The sequence below is a fragment of the Protopterus annectens genome, chromosome 7.part0 (genome assembly GCF_019279795.1).
Source record: "Protopterus annectens isolate FY-2018-M chromosome 7.part0, PAN1.0, whole genome shotgun sequence".
Classification (NCBI taxonomy): domain Eukaryota; kingdom Metazoa; phylum Chordata; order Ceratodontiformes; family Protopteridae; genus Protopterus; species Protopterus annectens.
The window spans coordinates 193,360,623-193,382,554 of NC_056739.1; the positions used below are offsets into that span (position 1 = coordinate 193,360,623).

General features: G+C 39.7%; 1 protein-coding gene across 3 annotated transcripts in view; it reads right to left on the reverse strand.

Moving 5' to 3' along the window:
* Positions 1-21,932, reverse strand: part of ADIPOR1 (adiponectin receptor 1) — a 726,925-nt gene that overhangs the window by 506,005 nt on the left and 198,988 nt on the right. For all 3 annotated transcript variants that reach the window (XM_044076682.1, XM_044076684.1, XM_044076683.1), the window contains exon 3: positions 2,437-2,562. In XM_044076682.1, the coding sequence (XP_043932617.1) occupies positions 2,437-2,562 (126 nt within the window). The remainder of the gene's footprint in view (positions 1-2,436; positions 2,563-21,932) is intronic.

The following is a 21,932-nucleotide window of genomic DNA, read 5'->3' on the forward strand; positions in this document are numbered from 1 at the left end:
ATGAGAAAGGTTAAGAGCCCGAATTAAGTCTTGAGAAAAGACCAATAAATTATCAGTGTCTGAAGTAACAAAACAGCAGTAGATAAATGTTTAATGTTGTATAGGAATCTCCAAAGCAGACTGGATCCTGTTTTGGACATCATTCTAGGGAACAAGCATTCCAATCTGGCTAGGCAGAGAAGCATTCCTTCCTCCAAGACAGACAAGAGTGGTTTTCCCATGCCCACTAAGGGCACTCCTACAGTTGCAGAGGACGTGTCTAAATCTGGTCAACGGTGGCTGAAGGGACTACACCAGAAGAAACCAGGGAAAATGAACCACTGCAGAGCCACCCATCTGCAGCTGAGGCAAATATTGCCTGGAAATATTCTCCATTTTGTGGCCAGGAGGAGGAAAAAAAATGAGGAACCCGCATGCAAGTTGTTCCATGGTAACACTATCCTGGAAGTCTCTAGCTCTAAATGCCTCTGACAGCAGAAGCTGGTAAAAGATAATCATGACAAAGCTAGTGTTTTCACCTTAAAAACACCACGACAAGCGCAACATACACTTAACCTAGCCCCTGAACACAATTCGTAAAAGTCTTCTCACAAAAAAGTTAGAGTACAAGTTAAACTACCAAAGTTTATACTAAAAGAAAAAGAACCAGTCTTCCAACTGACTGAAAAGTTGCGTGACTGTCAACATTTTTTTTTATATATGTATGTATATGTATGTGTACATATATATATATATATATATATATATATATATATATATATATATATATAAATTTGTACCATAAGTAAAAGTACTGTTTTTAGTAAAAAAAAAAAAAAAATTGTGGAAATGTTTTTCCTCAAAGGAACTTGTCTGCTTGGAAATGGAGAAATGCTAGATGAACACTGATCCTAAAAAGCCAATAAGAGGAGTATTCTGGTGGCAGGAAAGCTCAAAAAGGATTGGATCTCAGAGATTTAATTTTCTAAAGCTCTTCTCAAGCTCAGCTTTGCACCCAGAGAAGTAATTTTCTATAGCTCTTCTCAAGCTCTTGATGGTCTAAGTGCATAAAAGGCATCTTAAGCTTTGGAAGCTGGCCAGCTCTTATGTCCTAGGCAGGATATAACCCATATACAGCTAAGACTACTGCAGCAATGATCAAATGCTGAAGATGTAGAGAGTCTCTGCCCCTCCAAAAATCAATCAAGTAAGCAGTAAAAATAGACTCAACCAAAAAAGGCCAAGACCTTCTCAGCAAACCAAACGTATATAAATTTTAACAGGAAGCCAAGAACGCTTCCCCATACCACCAACCAAGGTGCTATGCTCTACTCAAAGTCATTACTAAATAATAACTGGGAAGAGCTTTACCTTATTCATTTAGGCACACAGGTAGATGGCGAAAAAAAAACACTCACCAAATCCCAAGAAATCTCACACCAATTGATTTATATTAAATTTCACATGAGACTCACCACCAAGCAATAAGGATAACGGACAAAAAACAAATTAACTGTGCTCTCTTGTCTCACTTCTCCATAAGAATACTCACACTTGGCTATCATTTTCAGTCATCTTACTTTCAGCCTGCATGACTACGTTACACACCCTCAGAACAAGTAATGAAAAGACTGTTTGATACTACATCTTACAGCCCCAGCCAGCCCTTCCATAGCAGTGTCACTTCTACTTTCATAAAAGAGGTAGGAGTATTATCACAAGGCATAGCTGCCTTACTCTCTGAGACTAGCTTACAGGACTGGTCTACATTAAAAACAATCATGCCAATTGAGCAGAATATACTAAAAACAACACAGTAATATATAACAAACTGCAAGGGCTGCAGCCCAGTAGCATGAGATGCCCATACACAGCTGGGCACCCTCTAGTGGAAAGTGGTGTGAAATGTCACAGCTATGGTGTTTATTTTCAATAGTTCAGGAAGACTTCAGTTGGGGCACACATCTTGGCGTCTAAAATGGGTGTGTGAGAGATGCACAATGGGCATCATTGCATCTTCCTTCCCCAAATGAAGACTGTTCATTCGCTTCCAACTTTTGTTTCCCTGTACAAAATAATAAAAAAAATCTCCAATGCTGCTACAGTAACATTCTATTCACCACAGTTTACCAGTATTAAGGTTAGTCACACCAATACATACACCCTTCATCCTCACAAGTTCATAAGATGTTACAAGACTAATGACCTTAGAGCCCTTTTCACAGTGCTAAACCTTTCTACTATTCCGGTACACAAGACTGCATGGAGGACACACTGAACTCTCTGGAATACTTCCTTCCTTCAGTTCCTGTTTTCTGTCTACTTTACTTGCAACTGTATCGGTCAGCACCACCACATGCTCATTAGGATGTCAGTTATACACAGAAAATATACTAGTAGGAAAAGAAAGTGGTTACAAAGGTCAAAAATAGAAACATTCAGTGATTCATACGATACCTTATAGACAAACTCCTCCATCTTCTCCATAGCATGGTGGGCTTGCAAGGGAAGAGTGAGGACTCGTACTTCTTCCTCTTCTTCTTCATCTTCTGGACCAGTGGCACTAGAATGCCCCTCAAGGCCCTACAGAAACACAAACACAAATGTAATACAGATGCTAAGAGAAGCTTATCTTAAGCCAACACACATACAACATGTACCAAGCAAAATAAAACTATTACCAAGGATGTTTTCACAGCACTGCAAAATCTTACGGATGGAAAAGGAAACGTGCAATAAAAATCAACACTTTAGCAAAAGAAAAAATCCAATCCAATGTTAAATGAAGCAAAAGTAATCCTGCATTTCTTTTAGTTCCTGCAAGCCAAATGTTTTCAGACAAAGCCTACACAACAATTTCATTACATGGAAAAGGAACACTAGTAACCTTTGGCCTGCTTCTACAGTACAATTAACAATTGCACTACAGCTTAGTGTGGAACTTGCAGCAGTCCAGTTGTTGGCTAATTGCAAATTCCTGACTTCATTCTTTTTTTTAAACAGGCAGCAATAATACCAAAGTATTAAAAAAACACAAATGTTCTTAATTATCAAGTGTTTTACTCTTATATTTCTACATAGAAAGAAAAAGCCTCTAAATTAGTTACCTATATTTGATGCAGTTCACTAACCGGTCAACCAAAACATGTTTTTTGCACAGACAGTGCTAGGAAAGTGCATCACCACAGCAAAGCTGTGTACAGGGAGCTTGAATTATGATGTTAAGAATCCTTGAACACGTTAGGGACATTAAAAACAAAAAGATGACCAACTCTCTTTATTTACATAGATTGACTTGCGTTAATTTTAGCAAATTTTTATTTTTTATTATTGACAGGATACCTGATAATGATAGAAGCGGTGATGTTAAGATTATATTAGAGATGAGGGAGACCTTGTGGCAGTTAAGATTAAACGCATCCAGACCCCCAGGTATAAATGAGTATATTTCTATGGTAAGCATTCTAAAGCATAGATCTCTTTTTGTTTAAATTGGATATATTAACATGTTAATATATCTATATATTCTGCATTTTTTGCACTTTTTATTACTACTTTTTATATTTTACACAGTTATATACAAATACTATAAACTTTACAAGCTTATTATTGTAGACAGCTTGAATATGCAAATATGTACATATTTACTCTATTTATTTATTCAAACTATTTACATATTTACTAATAACCTACTAATAACTATTTAATAATACAACATAATACAACACCCTATTTATTTATTTATTTATTCACATAAATAGATTTGATCAATTTTGAACTATGTGTATACATACATATCTTCGATTACAAATTACACTTCATTCCATTTTACATTATTTTATATTATATTATTTTACTCTAACCTTTATTATTTTTTGAAACCTATAAGGGTGTTTTTAAGTTTAAGAAAAAGTTGCGTTGTGTGTGTTTCTCTTTTTAAAAAAGGTTTTGTCATTAATGACATCGAGCGATTACTTCATTTTGATAGGTTTGGCACAAAGGGCGTTTTTTTTGGAATTTATATCAGCTGGTTGGTTTAATATTTGCCTCAACACTCTGGTGATGCCTGACTTCTTTTCAGGTGAAAGCGCTTAGTGGTTTTAAGTGTTTCATTTGTTTTATGTTATTGTTTTTTATTTGAATTAAACACTTTCTACTTGTTCCTATTTGCGCTGGAGTTTTTTTTTTTTTAACTGGCCATCACCTGGAGCTGTATTGGAACATTTATTGAATTATGATGCATCTGCCAGCAACACACTCTGCTGTTATCCTTATGGTTCAGCTTCCTAGTTCCTAGACTGCAAATCAATCAGACAACTGATATAAAAGCTGACAGACTGGACTACAGTGTGTGACCACAGCTCTATATGGACATTATTCATCAACGTTTGGGGTGAGGCCATTACAAGCTGTTATCACCTTACCCCTCCAGTGTTAACCTTCAAATTAGGACAGTAGTGAGTATTTAATACAACAAATTTATCTTCTATTAACACGGTTTGCTCTTACCCTCCCAACAAGAGTCTGTCATTGCTAAATGTCATCTAAATGGCATTTGACAGAATAAATTGGGATTTTATGAGAACAGCAAGGGAAGCATTTGCAATCCCTGATAAAATTATAAAGTGGATTAGGAGGATATATGAGAGATTGGCAGTGAAAATTAAAGAAGGTGGGTTCCTCGCTGATAAATTCCTCTTTCCCTTTTGTTATCTGTATTATATTTAGAACCAGTGGCAAAGAAAAACAGGGACTCAGAACTTTAAGGATTAACTGGTATGGTAGTAAAGAAAAGCTGGCTTTATTTTCAAATGATAATTATTTTATACCTGATAAAACCAGAAAATTACATTTCAGTGCTGAGGAACATTTTGAGACAGTTTCAGGTCTTTTCAGGATACAAAATCAAAGAAGCTAAAACAAAGGCAATAGCTATAAAACTATGTACCCACACAAAGATTGGTTCAGCAATATCCATATTTATGGGGACATGATAAAATTAAGTACTTAAGGGTATTGATTATAAAGGATTCTGTTGTGGCAGCTAAGGATATGTGGAAAGAGGCTAAACAAAAGAGAATATGGATAGCAAGATACAAGCAGTTAAAATGTTTTTAGTCCCTTTAGTTTTATACACAGCTCAGGCATATTTTTTTATCAACCAGAGGGAAAGTTGTAGATAGCAATCAATAGCTAAAGGATTTGATCTGTGAAGGGAAGATGGTAAGAGTCAAGTGAGATAAGTTAATTCTTCCAAAAGAACAAGATGGTTTGGGATTACCTGATTTGAAGGGGTATTTCAGAGCTACACAGTTAAGGCTCCCATACACAGCAAAGCAGAAAGCCATAATTCAAAGTGGAAAGGATGATGATGAAACAGGTGGAAGCTGAAGAAACAAGGACAGACTGTGATTTTGGATGCAGATCCTTAAGGACAATAACAATAACCATACAGAATACTCATTACACCCGAGTGACGCCTCCAGGTGCATCTGCAGTAACTCCTACTGATGCCTGTAGGCGTCAAATATTGATTGTTCATATTTGCATCAATTCCAAAACCATGCTATGTAAAAGGCTTTAAAAGATTTCATCTTAAAGGTTACGCAATGCCAAACTCAACTGCACTACTATTTGACCTCTGTCTAGTGCAGGTAAAATATATATTGACTGTTGTTTTTATGATAATTTATACAGACATAATTTTCACATTTTTCTAAGTATCTCAAAAACCAAGACAGACAGAATTACTTAGGCTCATATGAAACCTCTCAGCCAGATGCATAAAATGCTGCCAACAGTATAAGTGTACCTTGAGTGGTTGCTGAGATATTGTAAGTTATTTACAAAATATTACAAATATAATGGTCACTGTGACTTAAAAAATTCAGTTTAGGACCAAGAAACTAAAGAATATTACCAGTATAAAAATAGTTTGTGCTGAAGATTTTGCCATTTATATTTCCTTCATAACCACTACGGTTCCAGAGAAATGAACATTTGTTTGAAATGTGAGGACAAATTTTGAGTCTGTGAAAAGACTTGGGCTCCACCCATTGGAAGTTACAGTGCAAACTTCCTGAGCTCCATTGGAATTTACATTCATAAAGTAGTAGAAAGTATTCTAAGAACTAAACCAACACAGGTATAGAAAAAGGAGATTCTGCCGCTAGGGATGACTGCAATTAGGGACACAGACAAGAGGTAAGAGAGGGCTGGATTTTTTGGAGAAAAGTGGCAAAGGAAGCAAGGTACTGGGAGCAAATAATCAAAGGGGGGAAGATGGACTGCAAGCTAGAGATTGCCTATCAAGGATTGATGACATAGTACAGGCAAACAAAGAAACAGGGGCATCCTAAACGAATGACCAGTGCTGGTAGAGCTTTTAGTAGACTTTAGACCAGAAGCTGCGGGTAAAAAAGGGATAGTTAGGAGCATATAAAATACTGCATGATTACTGTAAGAATCCGAGGATGTTAGAAAGGATTAGGATGAGAGACTGAATAAGCAATTCACAAAGAAACAGTGGGGGATATATGTATGTCTCTCAAATATGCAACGAAGTCTAGAAAATTTAGGATCTTTGCTTTGAAGTGTTTACAGAGGTACCCCAAGCAGACTCCAAGGAATTTTTCCTCAGGTAGAGAACAAATGTTGGAAGTCTGATGAGGAAGAACGAGGCAATTGGGAACATAATTGCTGGAAGTGTAAGGAGTTGGAAGACTTTAAAAATTCCCTGCAGACTACTCTATCAGAAATACTGGATGACCAAATTGGTGTAACTAAGGAAATTAATTTTTCAGCTATGATACAGAATCGGGATTACCTAGACATAGTAAGGTCTTGCTGAGCTTAATTATATTGGCTGCCAATAAAAAACAATTACTGAAAAATGGAAATCAAAGTCTAAACCAACTGTACTAGAAGTGGTGAATACAGTAACAGAGACAAAACAACTGGAAATAGATTTTTAGAAAAGGGTAAGAGCAAATTACATAGAAAAAGATGGGAACTATAGGAAGAATACATGTTAAATGTTTTGGAGGAGGATGAGGTTTAAAAGAAGGCAGGATTTGAATGAGCTACGTAATGTTTGACTGACAATGACTTTACAGAAGTGATGTAGAATATGTCTGCAACAAAGTATGTCAATATGGTTTTTCATTTATACAAATGTATGATTGTCTATGTCATAAGTGAAAATTTAATATATTTCTTGTAAAAAAAAAAAAATAAATACTGCATGAAAGAAAATTGCTAACAGAAAGACAGCTTAGTCAAAAGCAATGTGACCTGTCCACACAATGCAGAGAGTACCAATTATGACTCTCTCCACACAATGCAGATGTATCATGTGACCTTGAAGAGATCAGTTACTATCCTTGCACTTCTTTATGGATATGACTTCTGTCTAACTTAACACAATCCAAGTATGAACAGGCACCATTAATGATGTTTCACGATATATCTTTCACATTAATGTTACTGTGGTGGTCTAACCACTTAGTCTTCTTAGGCCTAGTGTCATCAACACCGATGCAACTCAAACATGCCCGACTTTCAACATCCAAAATGGCTTCCATACTCAGATTTTATTAACAGGTATTGAGTCTGTGGTATTTAAAGATATATCTATCTACCCATACTTTACTTTAAAAAAGTGAAGATCAAAACAGAGACATTCATTGTCCCAACAATGAAAAAAATGAAACCTGACATAACTGAACTCTGAAGCTTTCCTTAGACAAGTAACAACTTTCAAAATAGATCCAATATCCAGACCCTATAAAAAAGCACCAGAAGAGGCTACTGCACTGGTAGAATAAGCACAAAGGAGAGAGGAAAGTTGTTTGCCATGGAAAAAACAAACAAAAAAAATGGCCATTGAAATCCAGGAGGAAATGGTTTGCTTAGACACTGCCAAACCCAATTTCCTGGCATGAAAGGAAACAAAACTTGATCAGATGTTCTAATGAGTTTTGCTTTATCCAAATAATATCTGGGGTGTCTAAGTAAATCCAAGGTGTGTATTATCCTCTCACTAGTACTCTGTGGAGAAGGAAAAAAGGAGAGAAGATGAATGGACGGATTCAAGGGGAGTCACTGACCACTTTAGGCATATAAAGAATGATTGGTAAGAAGATGCACACTGTCCTTGTGAAACACCAAAAAAGGAAGAACCACAATGAGAGCTTGGAGTTTAGGAGCCCTCTTGTAGGAAGAAATAGTCACCAATAATGCAGTCTACCAAGTCCAATACTGTACGAAAAAAGTAGAAAAGGCCAGCTCAAAAGGGGATGGTATCAATTTTTCAAGAAGAAAATTAAGGTCCCAAGAAGGAGAAATATGTTTTCTTGGAGGCCCGATATGAAGGATGGCCTTTAGGAATGGTTTGGCTTCAAAACTAGAAGCCAAAGGTAGACTCGGAAGTAAAAAGGCAGAAATGGCTGACAAATTGACTTTAACAGAAGGATATGCTCAACCAGCATTGAGCAAGTCACACAAATAGGAAATGACTGTAGGGAACCCCACATAAAAAGGGTCTTGGTTTGAGCCACCAAATAGAAAAGCTCTTCCATTTAGCCACATAGGATTTTCTAATATTGGGTTTTCTGGCCTCCTGCAAAACCTGAAGCACGTCCTCAGAAAACTTGTGCCTGAAAGCAATTAAAATCCTATCACCCAACATGCCAGATGAAGTGCGGACAAGTGAGGGTGAATAAGAGAGCCCTTATTTTATGTGACATCACGTGTGATGACTGCCCCTGACCAGGTGAAATAAGGGGGAACCAGTGCTAACTGGGACAATCTGGGAGTAACCAGCAAGATTTTCAGCATGTCCCACATGATCTTGCACAAGACCCTGGGAAGCAGAGGAACAGGGGGGTAGGCATACAGAAAAATTCCCTTCCAAGAAACAAACATGGTGCCTAATCTCCAAGCAAAGGACCTGGCACTCTAGAACAGAGCTGGAAAAGCTGTTTGTTCAGAGGGGAGACAAAAAAAGTCTACCTGAGGAGTACCTCATTAAGGCTTACTATCCAGGAACATCTCCCTGTGAAGTATCCATTTGTGAGGATTTGTATTGGACATGTTCAAACAGCTTACCACTAGACTATGCTCTGACGGGATGTGACCCACCTGAGGAACCAGCTGCTGGTTAATTACAAACTCCCAAGCCTGAAGAGCCAGCTTGCACAGAAGGTAAGATTTTGTGACCCCTTGCTTGTTGATGTACCACATGACTGTGGTATTGGCTGCAAAAACTTTTAGAGCACCTGGAATCCACAGGGAGTGAAAGGCTTGAAGAACCAGGATTAGAGCCCTCAGTCTCCTTGATGTTGACATGGTCTGACATCTGTTGATGGGACCAACGACCCTGGACTTTCTGGTTGTAGGAGAAAGTTCCTCAATCTCAAATCGGAAGTATCTGTTTACAGCTCCTAAGTAAAGAGGGGAACCTGAAAAGGCAGATCAGGATTTAGGGAAATATGAGGACTCCACCAGCAGAGTTCAAGCTTGACACAAGGTAAGAGATGGACCAAATACTCCAGAGGACGACCATGCTGGAGCCAAACAGTCTTGAGATACCACTGAAATTCCTCATGTGGAGTTTGGCAAAAGAAACCATGGGAATGGTAGATGCTATGTAGTACACAGGGCTCAGAGAACTTCCCTTGCAAGAAGAAATGGAAAAGGAAGAGGAAGACAAAACTGGAAATAAGCAGTCAAAAAGAGGATGTTAGGAGGGGGAGGCAACCCAACACTGGGATAGTTTGAATTCTGCAACCCAAAAACATTTGGTCCTGAGAGAGATTCAAAGACTTGGAGTTTGGGGGGAATACCCCACTGCACAGAAGTACAGTGAAGTGTAGATTCTGTAGCAGGAGATGTTAAGAGGGAGCTTGGATTTAGAAGGTTCATAGTTGTGTACTAGGATAATGACCACAAGGGCCCTTTTAAGCCTAGCCATGCATCCCAAATCTCTGACAAGTTCTGGTACCACTGGTAAGTGTAAGGAAGAGCTTGAGAGATTAAACATTTACAAACAGGGACCTGGGAGGTGAACCATTTACAGGTTGCCTGCATCATTACAGACATACATGCCAAACCGGGGATGAATTCCTGTTCCCCATCCAACTGTCCAAGCTACACTTGAATTGAGTTAGGGAGGAACTCTGCTTCACACAGATGGGAAGGCTGTTCCAGAGAAGGGGTAGTGTCTGGGATATATACCTGTCGCTCCAGCAGGTTCGGTTTATATCACAGGCAAGGTTTAAGTTTGTTTTGTGGATATGCAGGACATTCATCAGGGTGGGATTTGACAACGCCTTGTATGCCAGGCAGATCTCCCCTCAACAGCCTGTAGGAGATGGAATACAGAGACAGGGTTCTGAGGTGGTCTGCATAAGACATGCTACCTATGTCCTGTATTCTTTTAGTGAGGAACACCGGAGGATGTTCCAGTTGTTGGATGTGCCTGGTTAAGTACATACCAAAGGGGGCAATGCACTCAATGACATGCCTGATAAATGTGAAATACAGTGGAACAATGACCTCCTTGGACCTAGATGTCATATCCTTGCTTATAAAAGCTGCACAACACAGAATGACTTCCTCACTACTGTAGACATGTCAAAGGCGAGATTACTGCGTGTGTTCCTAAGTCCCTGACTATTAAGTTGACTCGAGGGTTTGCTGTCAATATGATAGTTACCAAAGGTGGATGACTTCTCAAACGCTAGTATTATGCATTTCGTGGTATTTAGTTTTAGTCCACAGCTCTGACACAAGTTATTTGCCTGTGTCAGCCTGTCCTGGAGAACATTAGTTTCTGTGGGGGATCCTATGACAGCTCCTAATATGTAATAGTCTGCAAATTTGGTCAGCCAGACACCCTTGACTTGAGAAGTAAATGCCAAAAAGGGAGGCCCCAGCACCAATTCCTGAGGACTCTGCTTGTGACAGGCCTCTTTGTAGAGGTGGACTCTCCCGTTCTAACTTCCTGGGTCACATCTGTGAGCTGGCTGGCTATCCACCAGGAGACATAAGTGTTCACACCTAACCTTCTGAGTCTATCAACAATGCTTGAGTGGGGTAGTGTATCAAATGCCTTGGCCAGGTCAAGGTAGGCAGTGTAAACCATTTTGTCCTTATCTACTCCTTTTGTGATCTTCTCAAACAAGTTTACCAGGTTCGGTAGGCATGAACCACCCTAGATGCAACTAAATCGGGTTAGGTCCAGTGTTTTAGAGGTTTCCTCTGACATTATTTCCATGATAATTCTTTCCATGGCTTTGCATATGAGACTAGTGAGACTTATGGGTCTGTGTATGGTCCACATTTGTGCAGAGGGATGACTGTTGGTGTTCTCCTTTCACGATGCATGAAGCCTCTTTGGAGTCTGCAGTTAAACAGCATTTCCTGAGAGCCTGCTAGATTGTTTCATGCTATTTAGAAGGCATCCGGATATTGTCTGTGCCCATCCATACAGCATTCTTGCTGTTGGAGCACTGATGACCAGTTCCGTAATGATGGTAGAGAGAGTTACATTTGATGGCATCTCCTGAAGGGAGATTGAGGAAGTGGGAGAGAGGGTGGTAAAAGTTATAGCAAACCTACTGGTAGACAAACTCAGCTCTATCTTCAGGCTCTGTATAGGTGGCTCCATTAACAGTGAGCTATGCGCACAAATGTGTATTGCCTTTGAGGTTGTGAATATAGCTGAAGAATGTCTTATGGTTGTCCTTGGCCTAGGAGGCCAAATTTACCTCAGATTTGGCTTTAGTAGATTTTATTTGTCCATGGAGAAGTTTTAGTATGATGGGAGTGTGTTTATCCTGCTGGGTGCTACATCTCCTTATTTTTGCATGATTTTCTTCCTTCTATTATACAGAATATTTTTTTTAAGTTCTGTATTTTGCCCTGGTAGGTGCAGCTGCCTCTATGCAGCTATTAAAATGCTTGTATAAGGTTTATGCGAATAGCTCTGTGTAGGCAGCAGTGTTCTCAGGGTTTATGGGGGCTTGAAATGTTGCCAGGTTATCATTTAATAAAAGGAAGTTAGCCACAGAGTAGTTATTGAACATTCCAGGGTTACTCGTTTTATTTTTACTTCAAAGGAGACAATTCCGTGGTCTGACCTTACCAGCAAAGACATCACACTAAGAGGTGTACAGCACTCTTCCCATATCATCGAGGACAAAATCTAGTAGGTTTGTGGTCCTGGTCCAGGGAGTTTACTGTTAAAAAATACAGCAATCTCTGTGCCTGCATATTTGGTGTTATATACGATCCACAGTTAATACTAGAGTAATTAAAATCAACCATGATTATAGTACTGGGTTGGATGTTAAGTGTTTCCAATAAGCTTAAGTACATGTTACGGGTTTCCTTGGCTGCAAAGGGGGACCTATAGCTTACAATCGAGTGGTATGGGATTTTGTCCATGGTGATTTGAACATGGAAAAGCACAAATGCATCATCCTGTTTCACCAGCCTTGAGGTATATTTATTTTTTATGTAAATTAAGACACCTCCACATTTAGTCCATCTGTGTAGTAGCTGATCTAAATGTGTGGAAGGCACTATAGCTTTGCAATGTCAGTGTGCTCTCCATAGCTTTAAATCATGTCTCCATGACTGCACAGACATCAGCATTTTCCTGGGTAAGAAGAGCTTGTAGGAGTTGAGTTTCTTGTTTAGACTCCTTACACTAAGCACTTTTAGATTTTCTGTGTTTTGACCCGCTGTGTTGGAAGTACTTTCAGTTTGACATTACCTAAAAAAGGCAATATGGGAAAGGACAACGTTTTAGCTAGTATTTGAAAGCCTAGAGGGGAGAGGTGCAGACCATCCCTAGCAAAGCAATATGGTCTGTCAACCATCTCTCCTTCCATGCTGACAAATATTGCACCCCCTTAGAATGACTCCAGAAAAAAAAAAGCCAACTATTAATGTCAGTCATTATCTGTTTGTATTGTGGCATCATCCCTGGAGAAGGTAAAAATGCTGCTCAATGCTAGGCTCCTATCAGCCTGGGACCATACCTCAACTGTTCAGATTTTCACTTCATACTTTTGGTCTGCTCCTCATAAAATATCTGGTTTTCTGGAAAATCACTGAGGACTGAAGTCATTAAGTAATAACATACATTTGTGTTTCAGACTTTATGTCCTTCAAAAAATGCATGGTGACACAAATCCTGTTATTCTAACAATTGTATCGCCCCTCCCCCCCACACACAAGGACAGGGTTAGTTTTAAAAAAAAAATAGTTCTAAAGTGGTTTCTCAGTTTACTGTTAATCTGTCCAGATTCCCTTCCTTTTACCCTAATCCACAAAGTAAGAGAGAATTCTTCATTGCCTGGATGTGTATAAACAGCGGTGAAATTATCTAGATAAAACTAGTCAGATTTTTTTGCATCTTATCATGGAAAGAAGGAACAACCATTTTCCAAACTATTTCCAGTTGGCTTTCATTTTCCATTCATTTCTGTTACTCCAACCATGGCAAAAATCCTTCTAAAAATATTAAGCCTCATTCTGCTAGGGCAGATGCCACATCTGGGGCATTTAGAAAGAGTGTGGACACAGATCCATTTTGGGAAGACCTCCTTGACCCTGTTAAGACATTTACCAAACATTACACACTGGATGCTTTTTTCTGATCCAGGACTGGTTTCATTGCATTCTGGACTCTGGTTCTGCTCCATCCACTCCCTGTTCTTGAGATCTGGCAATCATCCATATCTGTAATGAATACTGCAACAATGATTGTATGAAGAACACAGTACAGCTGTGTCGGTAACTTACCATAACAATAGGTGTTTCAATAGATCACTGTTGTAGTACATGTACTGTAGATCATTGTGTTGTACTGTACCTAGTCATCCAATGCAGCTACATAGCATGTGCATATAAGTTACTGAGTACATGCAAGATCAGTGCCATTTTGTATAGTCAGAGTGAATGCAGGCATGAATGGAGATGCACATGCGAGTGTGTTTGTAAGTAATGAATCAGTCATTTAGCTTAAATATATTTTTCAGTTACACCTCTTGATGTGTTTATGTACAATAAATACCTCAAACCCATCACAGTGCCTCAGTGTCTCATTTGAATACACGAGACATGCGACATGGTGTCAGAATGGGATCCGAAGTTGAAGCAACTCGCAAACCATGAGGCATGCAGTTAGAAGTGGAGGAATATACATTAGACAACTTGCAAACAGGTCAGCGGTTGTTCAAAGTCACTTAAACTCGTTTAAATGGTTTTTCAGTTGCCGAATGTGTGGCAAAGCATTCAAAATAATTACAGAGATAAACAAAATGTCTGAAATTGCAACATACTCATAAAACTATTCAAAATAAGTACAAAAGTGTTTGAAATAATTTCCGAAGTGTTATAATGTAAGAAAAGGCTAAAATGTAAAATGAGTATTTTTTCGCAATGTACTACTTCTTTCCCATTAACTAAAACTTCTCGAAGTATCTGAAGTATTTGGAGTGTTCGCATTGTTAAAGTGAAGCCTTTTCAGAGAGACTGTTGTGCATGTAGGCATAATTACAAGTCCCTGGTCTATGCTTATATTTAAACAAATTTTTTATGTCAGAGGGCTTTCATAAACCTGGAATGCTTTTGTTGGATGATAATTCTAAAGACATTCTTCTGGAGCGTTTCTCCCCGGGCCTCCGCTGAAAACAGGATCTGTGGAACCTAGTCGGACTTTCCCGGTCAACAAATGATAAAAAAATATTGCTAAGAAATGGTGAGTGTTTGAGCAAGAATATATTTTCATACAGGCTGCATTTTCTGATAAAGAGGCATGTACAAAAGAAATCATGCTTCTTAATTTAGCTAGCTCAGAAGCCATTGAGAGGGAACATTCATTTGTATATGCACCTGCCGTGTATGCAGGAGAGAACCACCATATTGTGATACAGGCTGAAACCCAGGAAGACTCTGAGTGCTTAAAACTTAAATTTAGAGAAATGTGTAGCCCTCAAACAAATAATACAATGGAAAGGCATATGTTTTACACAAGAAAGCAAAAGCCTGGTGAAACTATAGCAGCATACATTACTGACTTAAGAAATATAGCAAAAATGTGCAGATCTGGTGATTTACGAGATGAGTGGATAAAATACAGGCTTGTGTGTGCTGTTAATGATGTAGTGAGAAAGATTTTGTTCGTTACCTTTGGAGCTTTTCTCCCCGGGCCTCTACCAAAAATGGAACTAAATTCAGTTAGACTAGACCGGTCAACAAATGTAAAATAATAAAATAAATAAATAAATAAATAAAATTTAATATTGAGCAAGCCACTGTGATTTGTCAAATATGAGTTCACAGAAGAGCATATGAATATATTTACGAATGAGAAAAACGTGCATGCAAAAAGGCCAGTCACAAGTGGAGTCCCTCAGGGATCAGTCCTTGGACTTCTCCTTTCTGGCATTTACTTCTCTGAAGTCAATGCCAATGTCAGTGGTCTCTGGCTGACTAAATTTGCAGATGGTTGCAAATTTGGCGCGGTCCTTTAATTCCACACTGACACAAATGGTCTCCAGGAGGGGCTGACACAGACAAACAACTGGTGTCAGAGCCATGGACTAAAACTAAATGCCAAAAAAATGCACAGCAGTATCCTTTGGGAAGTCATCTACCCCTGGTAACTATCATACTGACAACACACCCCTTAGAGTTGACCCAGTAGTCAGGGACTTAGGGACACGTATAGATAGTAATCTAGCCTTTGACCATCACATGTTAATAGTAATGAGGAAATCATTCTATGGTGCGCAACATATAAAGAAAAGTATGGCACTTAAGTCCAAGGAAGTCATTGCTCCACTGTATTCAGCATTCATCAGACCCATCATTGAGTACAATGTCCCCTTTGCTATGTACCTAACCAGGCATATCCAACAATTGGAACATCCACAGTGGTTTCTCATTAAAAGAATATAGGGTGTAAGTAAAATGGCCTGTGCAGAGCGCCTCAAGGCCTTATCCCTGTATTCTGTCTGCTACAGGCTTCTGAAATCAGTGGCTCTTCCCTCGACTCCGAAAGACCGAGTTACACCGCACGTTTTCTTGTCTAACTGCTTAGTGCAGACTGCATGTCTCAGGATATTAACCCATGCTTAGTGCAGACTGCATGTCTCAGGATATTAACCCATTCTTTTCTGTCTTGCTTTTAAAATCTGCACTATCTAGTCCAAGACCACCATTTACTGGAGAGCCCGCATTCTACCTGTCAGTAGTCATCTAGGGCTTAGTGCTTCTGTTTTGCTTCTGGTGAGAGAACAAGCATAGGGAAGTTATTTCCTGGAACTGCTGATCACCAAAAAGCTTAATTATTGCTTCATAAGTGCTAACTTGGAATTTGTGCTTATATTTTGCTCCTGGTGAGAGAAGCAGCAGAGGACATTGATTCCTGATGGTTTTCGACTGAGCAGTGAGTGTTTGTGTGGGACCTTTCTCATTGGTCTGGTTGCTAGTCATCTACCAGGAAAAGGCTACAACAAGATAACAGACCCCTGCATCATCTGGGACAAGACTGTTGATCACCAAAGATCTTGTTGCCTGCTTCTCATCTTAGGATTAGCGCTACTGTTTTTCTTCTGGTGAGAGAAGCAGCAAAGGGGCATGGTTTCCCAGCACAGTGAAGCTGTGGTGATACCAGCACTAGTAGTAGCCAGGCAGTAGCCAATCAAGCAAATCCCTTCTTCTCATCATTCTTGACAAAGCTAATTCATTCTCTTCAGTAGGTACTGCTTGCTTAGCTGCTATCTAACCAAACTTCAAAATATCTTTCTAAACACTTAAACCATAAATCAGGGTCTACTTTTTTCTTTGCCTCGTGTTTGGCAGTGCCATGTCTAGAGGCAGACACCTTGAGTTGACATTTTCCTTTTAAAGCAGCCTCAAAATTTCACCAGTACCTAGTTGCACACAACGCAACTTGCTTGAAGTGACAAGCACTGCCCCCAAAGTTGCAAACCAGATATTCCTGACATTACTTGATATTCTCACCACAACCATGTAATTAATAAAAAGGGCCTGTTTGCCATGGATATGAACTTTCCCACTATCTCTGTACCAGCTTGGTGGATATGGACATCCTAAGGCAATGTAGAATTTTGCCTCATGTTTAGTTATAACCAGCTAATTCTCAAACTGATCAGATATGCAAGAGATGTATTTACACAATGTCTCTAGAGACAAAGCTCTTGCATATTAAAAGCAATCCTAATGTCAATCAGATTGTCAGTACAACACACTCTGCACTCAGCACTGTTCAAAAAAGAAACATAGACCCACATGTGCTGAGGCACCTTCCTAAACCCCAAAGACTTCCTAGACAAAATACAGATAACAAATATCCTCAGCAGCTCCAAATGTACTCCGTCAAAACAGCCACAGCAGTACATACCACCACATCTCATGAAGCCTCTACTTCTAAGCCCATTACTACTAAGCCCCAAATTCGTACTAAGCTAACTGCCCTTGTGGGTCTTTTTTTGAGCTTAGTTAGGCCCTTGTGGGTCTTTTTTGAGCTTAGTTAGTTATCCAAGCGAGAATCAAACCCTGCATCTGGTCTCTGTAAGGTGAACACCTTAACCATTATGCCAACTTCCCATCCCAATTAATTAATTAGTACCCATTACCTTAAGGAATTCTGTGTGACCAGAATGGGTTACGAAGACTCACCAAGACCATAAAAGGTCGGTGGAATCCAATCACTCAATTTTTTGGGACCCGCTTCAATGACATTTTACTGAAGTTGAGAGACTTCTTCCGAGGTTGTGCAACCTCAAAGATTAATTGCTACATTTAAGTAAAAGAGCACATGTAGGTGTGGAAAAGTTGTCGCCACTTCACCCAGCAGTCAATTTTTTCTCTCTCTCTCGCTCTCATGCCCTCAAATTTCAAAAACACTCAGTTGATACAATAGTGCTCAATGAGCTGTACCACATGCAATGAAGATAAAAAAAACTAGGCAAATGGAGGCAAAACTCCTAAAACCTCCTTTTTAATATAATTTAACTCGCAGATCAATAATATAAAAAAGCAAATTCCTGACATGGCAGCAACCAGCAGCTTCAAGTACTATATTACACTGGATGAAACCAGTTCACTTGTGTTAACATCAAAGGAATGTACAACCATGGACAGGTGATGGTAGGTCCATGACTAGTGTGGCCATCTGGAAAAAAAATTGTAGCAACAACTTACAACTTGGAAAACAGCAGTACACCCACACCAGCTTCAAGTACTCCGTCACTTCTGCAGTCAGTAATGGCATCCTTAATCTTCTCATGTGTAGTATAACTGGAAGAGTAACATTGCAGTAAAGAAAAAAAAAAAAATCACAGTCCGCAACTTACTTACACATAAAATGGACATGGGGACTCTCAAGTGGTCAGGAAAAGCTATATGCTAAAAACATCTTGCCTCTTCAACAGAAAAAGCTGGTATACATCCTGTACAGATAAACAGTAATCTTACAAAACTTGAAAAAAGGAAAGGACAATAAGCATTCTGAGAGTAGGTAAGCTAATGTGATTACAATAAAGTACAGAGGTGCAAGAAAGTACAGTTTTGTACTTACCATAAATGTAGATGTTCGAGTGTTCACCCTGCTGCAGTCATCACACTTGGGGTTATCCTGTCGTCAGGCGGTCCTGCAGTCGGCCGGAATTCCAAAGTCTTGGTCCGGCGTCAGTTGCTGTTGCCTCTTCCATGATGTCAGTGTGCCAGGGGTATATATATTGCAACCGACACCATTTTCTTCAGTTTTTCTTGCCCCAGATGTCAGGTGCCCCCAAAAAGGTGGTCAGAAATTAATACCACAAGGAGTAACCACAGCACAAACACAAAATCCCTTCAGCTATAAGCAAATACATCAGTAAGGCATAGAAGAGATTTAGCCAATAGATCAGAGGGGATGGAGGGGGGGTAACCTGGACTGTAGCAGGGTGAACACTCGAACATCTACATTTATGGTAGGTACAAAACTGTACTATGTTCATCGTGTTACCCTGCTGCAGTCATCACACTTGGGTTGAATCCCAAAGCTAAGGTAGGGGGGAGGTATCATAGAGGGTTAGTGGAGGCTATAAGGCCCTGCAGAACTGCAGTGGCGAAGCCCGCCCTGGACTTTGAGTAGAGAGGTAAGTGATAGTGTTTGTTAAAGGTGTGTACTGAACTCCAAGTTGCAGCTTCTAAAATTTCCTTGGTTGGAACCCCCCTGAGAAAGGCTGTAGAGGTAGCTGTAGCCCTGGTAGAGTGGAATCTAATGGTATCATGAACTGGTTTCCCATGATGTGTATAGCAGAAACGTATGCAATGACCTATCCATTTAGAAATGGTTTGCTTTGAAATAGCCTTCCCTTGAGAAGCTGTAGCATAGGATACAAAGAGCTGGTCAGATTTTCTGAAAGCCTTAGTTTTGCCCAAATAGTAACGAAGCTGCCTGTGAATGTCCAAGGAATGCAGGAGTCTCTCACCTTTGTTCTGTGGATTAGGGAAGAAGGTGGGTAAGTGGATGGTTTGATTTAAAGCTACACTGGACACCACCTTAGGCATAAAGGAAGGATTAGTTTGTAGAGAAACTCTGTCTTGATGAAAAATGAGGAAAGGTTCCACTGCCATTAGTGCTTGTAGCTCTGAGACTCTTCTAGCTGAAGTTATTGCTAGGAGCAGGCAGTCTTCCATGATAGGAAAGTACAGTTTTGTACCTACCATAAATGTAGATGTTCGAAGATCCACATTGCTGCAGTCCTTACATATGGGTTCTGACGCCGGGTCAAGGCGCAAAACTGAAACATGACATCAGGGCATGCGCATGACAAACGCCAACGCCATATCCTCAGTCCTTTCTCTGCCCCAGATGTCAGAAGGCCCTAAAAAAAAAAAAAAAAAAAAAAAAACAAAAAAAACAACCAACCACCCCTGCACTAATCATATTTACAATATTTACAATATTCACAACCCAACCACACACAACCTCTAACTACAGAGAGGAGGAGGGAGAATTGACTCAGCATGTGATCTTCTAACATCTACATTTATGGTAGGTACAAAACCATTGCTGCAGTCCTTACATATGGTAGAATCCCAGAATCCCAAAGGAGAGGAGGATGGCAAAAAGCATTAGGGAGCATGCAAAAAAATGCTGTAAAATTGCAGGCAAAAACCAGCCCTAGATTTAGAGTAAAAAAGTGGGTGGTAATGCTTAGAGAAAGTATGCACTGAAACCAAGTAGCTGCCTCCAAAATATTTAAAAGCTGTAGGCAGGCCAGCCCTAGTGTGGAAATGAGGCCTAATCCAGCTGGAATCTCCTTACCATGATGGGAATAACAGAAAGCAATACAAAACCACAGGTTTGCCCTGAGCAAAACAAATGAAACCCAAAACAAAATGAAACAAACAACTGCACTTTACTTCCTGCACCCTTTAGTTCTGCACTGTCTGTGTGTGTACAAAGTGTGCAAAATCTTCTCCCTTTATTTTGGGGTTTTTTTTTTAAAAAGTAGGTAAATGAATAGTTTGAATTAAAGCCACACTAGAAACCACTTTAGGCATAAGGGAAGCATAATGCTTAAGATACCCTATCCTTGTATGAAATGTGAAAAAGGCTCAACCGCCATAAGGGCCTGGGTAATTCAGAAACCCTTCCCTCAGACATAATGGCCAAAAAACAAAAAGCAGTCTTCCATGATAAATATTTCAACTCGGCGCTGGCTCAAAGCTCAAAAAGTTGAGTTTCTCCAACACAAAATTGAGATCCCAAGCAGGAGTAGGAGCTCTGGGGGGGGGGGTTATATATTGCCCCCTCTAAGGAATTGCTTAAACAAAGGATGAGAAAACAATGGAGCAGAAATTGCTGCAGCATGAACCTTTAGAGAGGAAAGGACAAACTTTTGTCCAATAACTCAGTAAGGTATTGAAGAGCCATACTTAAATTAGGTTTAGAAACATCAAAATTTATCTTCTCCCTTCTTACTAGCCTTTCCTAGGCCTAAATGCCTCCAAAATAAAATTCAAAACTGTGAGTAGAAGCTGGTTTAAAACCTAATATGCCAGGCTGTTAGGCTGTTAGAGTGAGAGAGTGAAGTGAGAGATTGAGTAAATGGCCTCGCTCATGACCGCAGCAGGTCAAGCAAAAGGGCAAAGGCCCTGGAGGCTCCTGTACCAGACTTCTGGGTACCAGTGCTGCTCAGGCCAATCAATCCTCGGAAATAAAAAATCATGTTTGGCTGTCCCCTCTCTGACCTTCAGGAGTACTTTTGGGAGTGAGAGGCAGAGGTGGGCATACATACGAAGAAGATTGCCAAAACTGAATGAGAAGCATCCACTTTCCAAGCTGTGGATGAAACCTTAAAACCAAACTTTGGCAGCTGGTAATTTAGTGGAGAGTTGATGTACCACATGATGACAGTTGTGTTGTCTGTTAGAATCAACACCTGCCCTGGAAAAGTAAAATCCTTGAAAGCTATCAATGCAAATTGACTGCTAACATCTCAAGTTGATGATATGTAGATGTTGAAGTCTGGGCAGGCCACGGTCTGTACCCATTTTCCATTTTTAGATGAGCTCCAGCTTTTGTCTGAGGCATCTGTGTTTAGGACACCACCCTGATTCCCACCACAAAAATTCCTTTTCCTTGCAAGGTATCTGAATATCATGACAGTGTCCATATCTTCTTGTGTGTGCATCCATTTTGAGATACCATTGTAGCTTCCTCATATTTGGCATTGGGCATTGGGAAGTACAGAAGACAAGATGCCATGAACCCCAAGGCTTGAAGTCCTGTCAGTGCAGTCAGCCTGACTGAGAGAATTGGTGGATTGGAAGAAAAAAGATTCTTTTGTTTGTCCGGGGTCAAAAGGCCATCTGGGATGCTGTATTCAGTCTCACACCCAGAAAGCACATGTCCT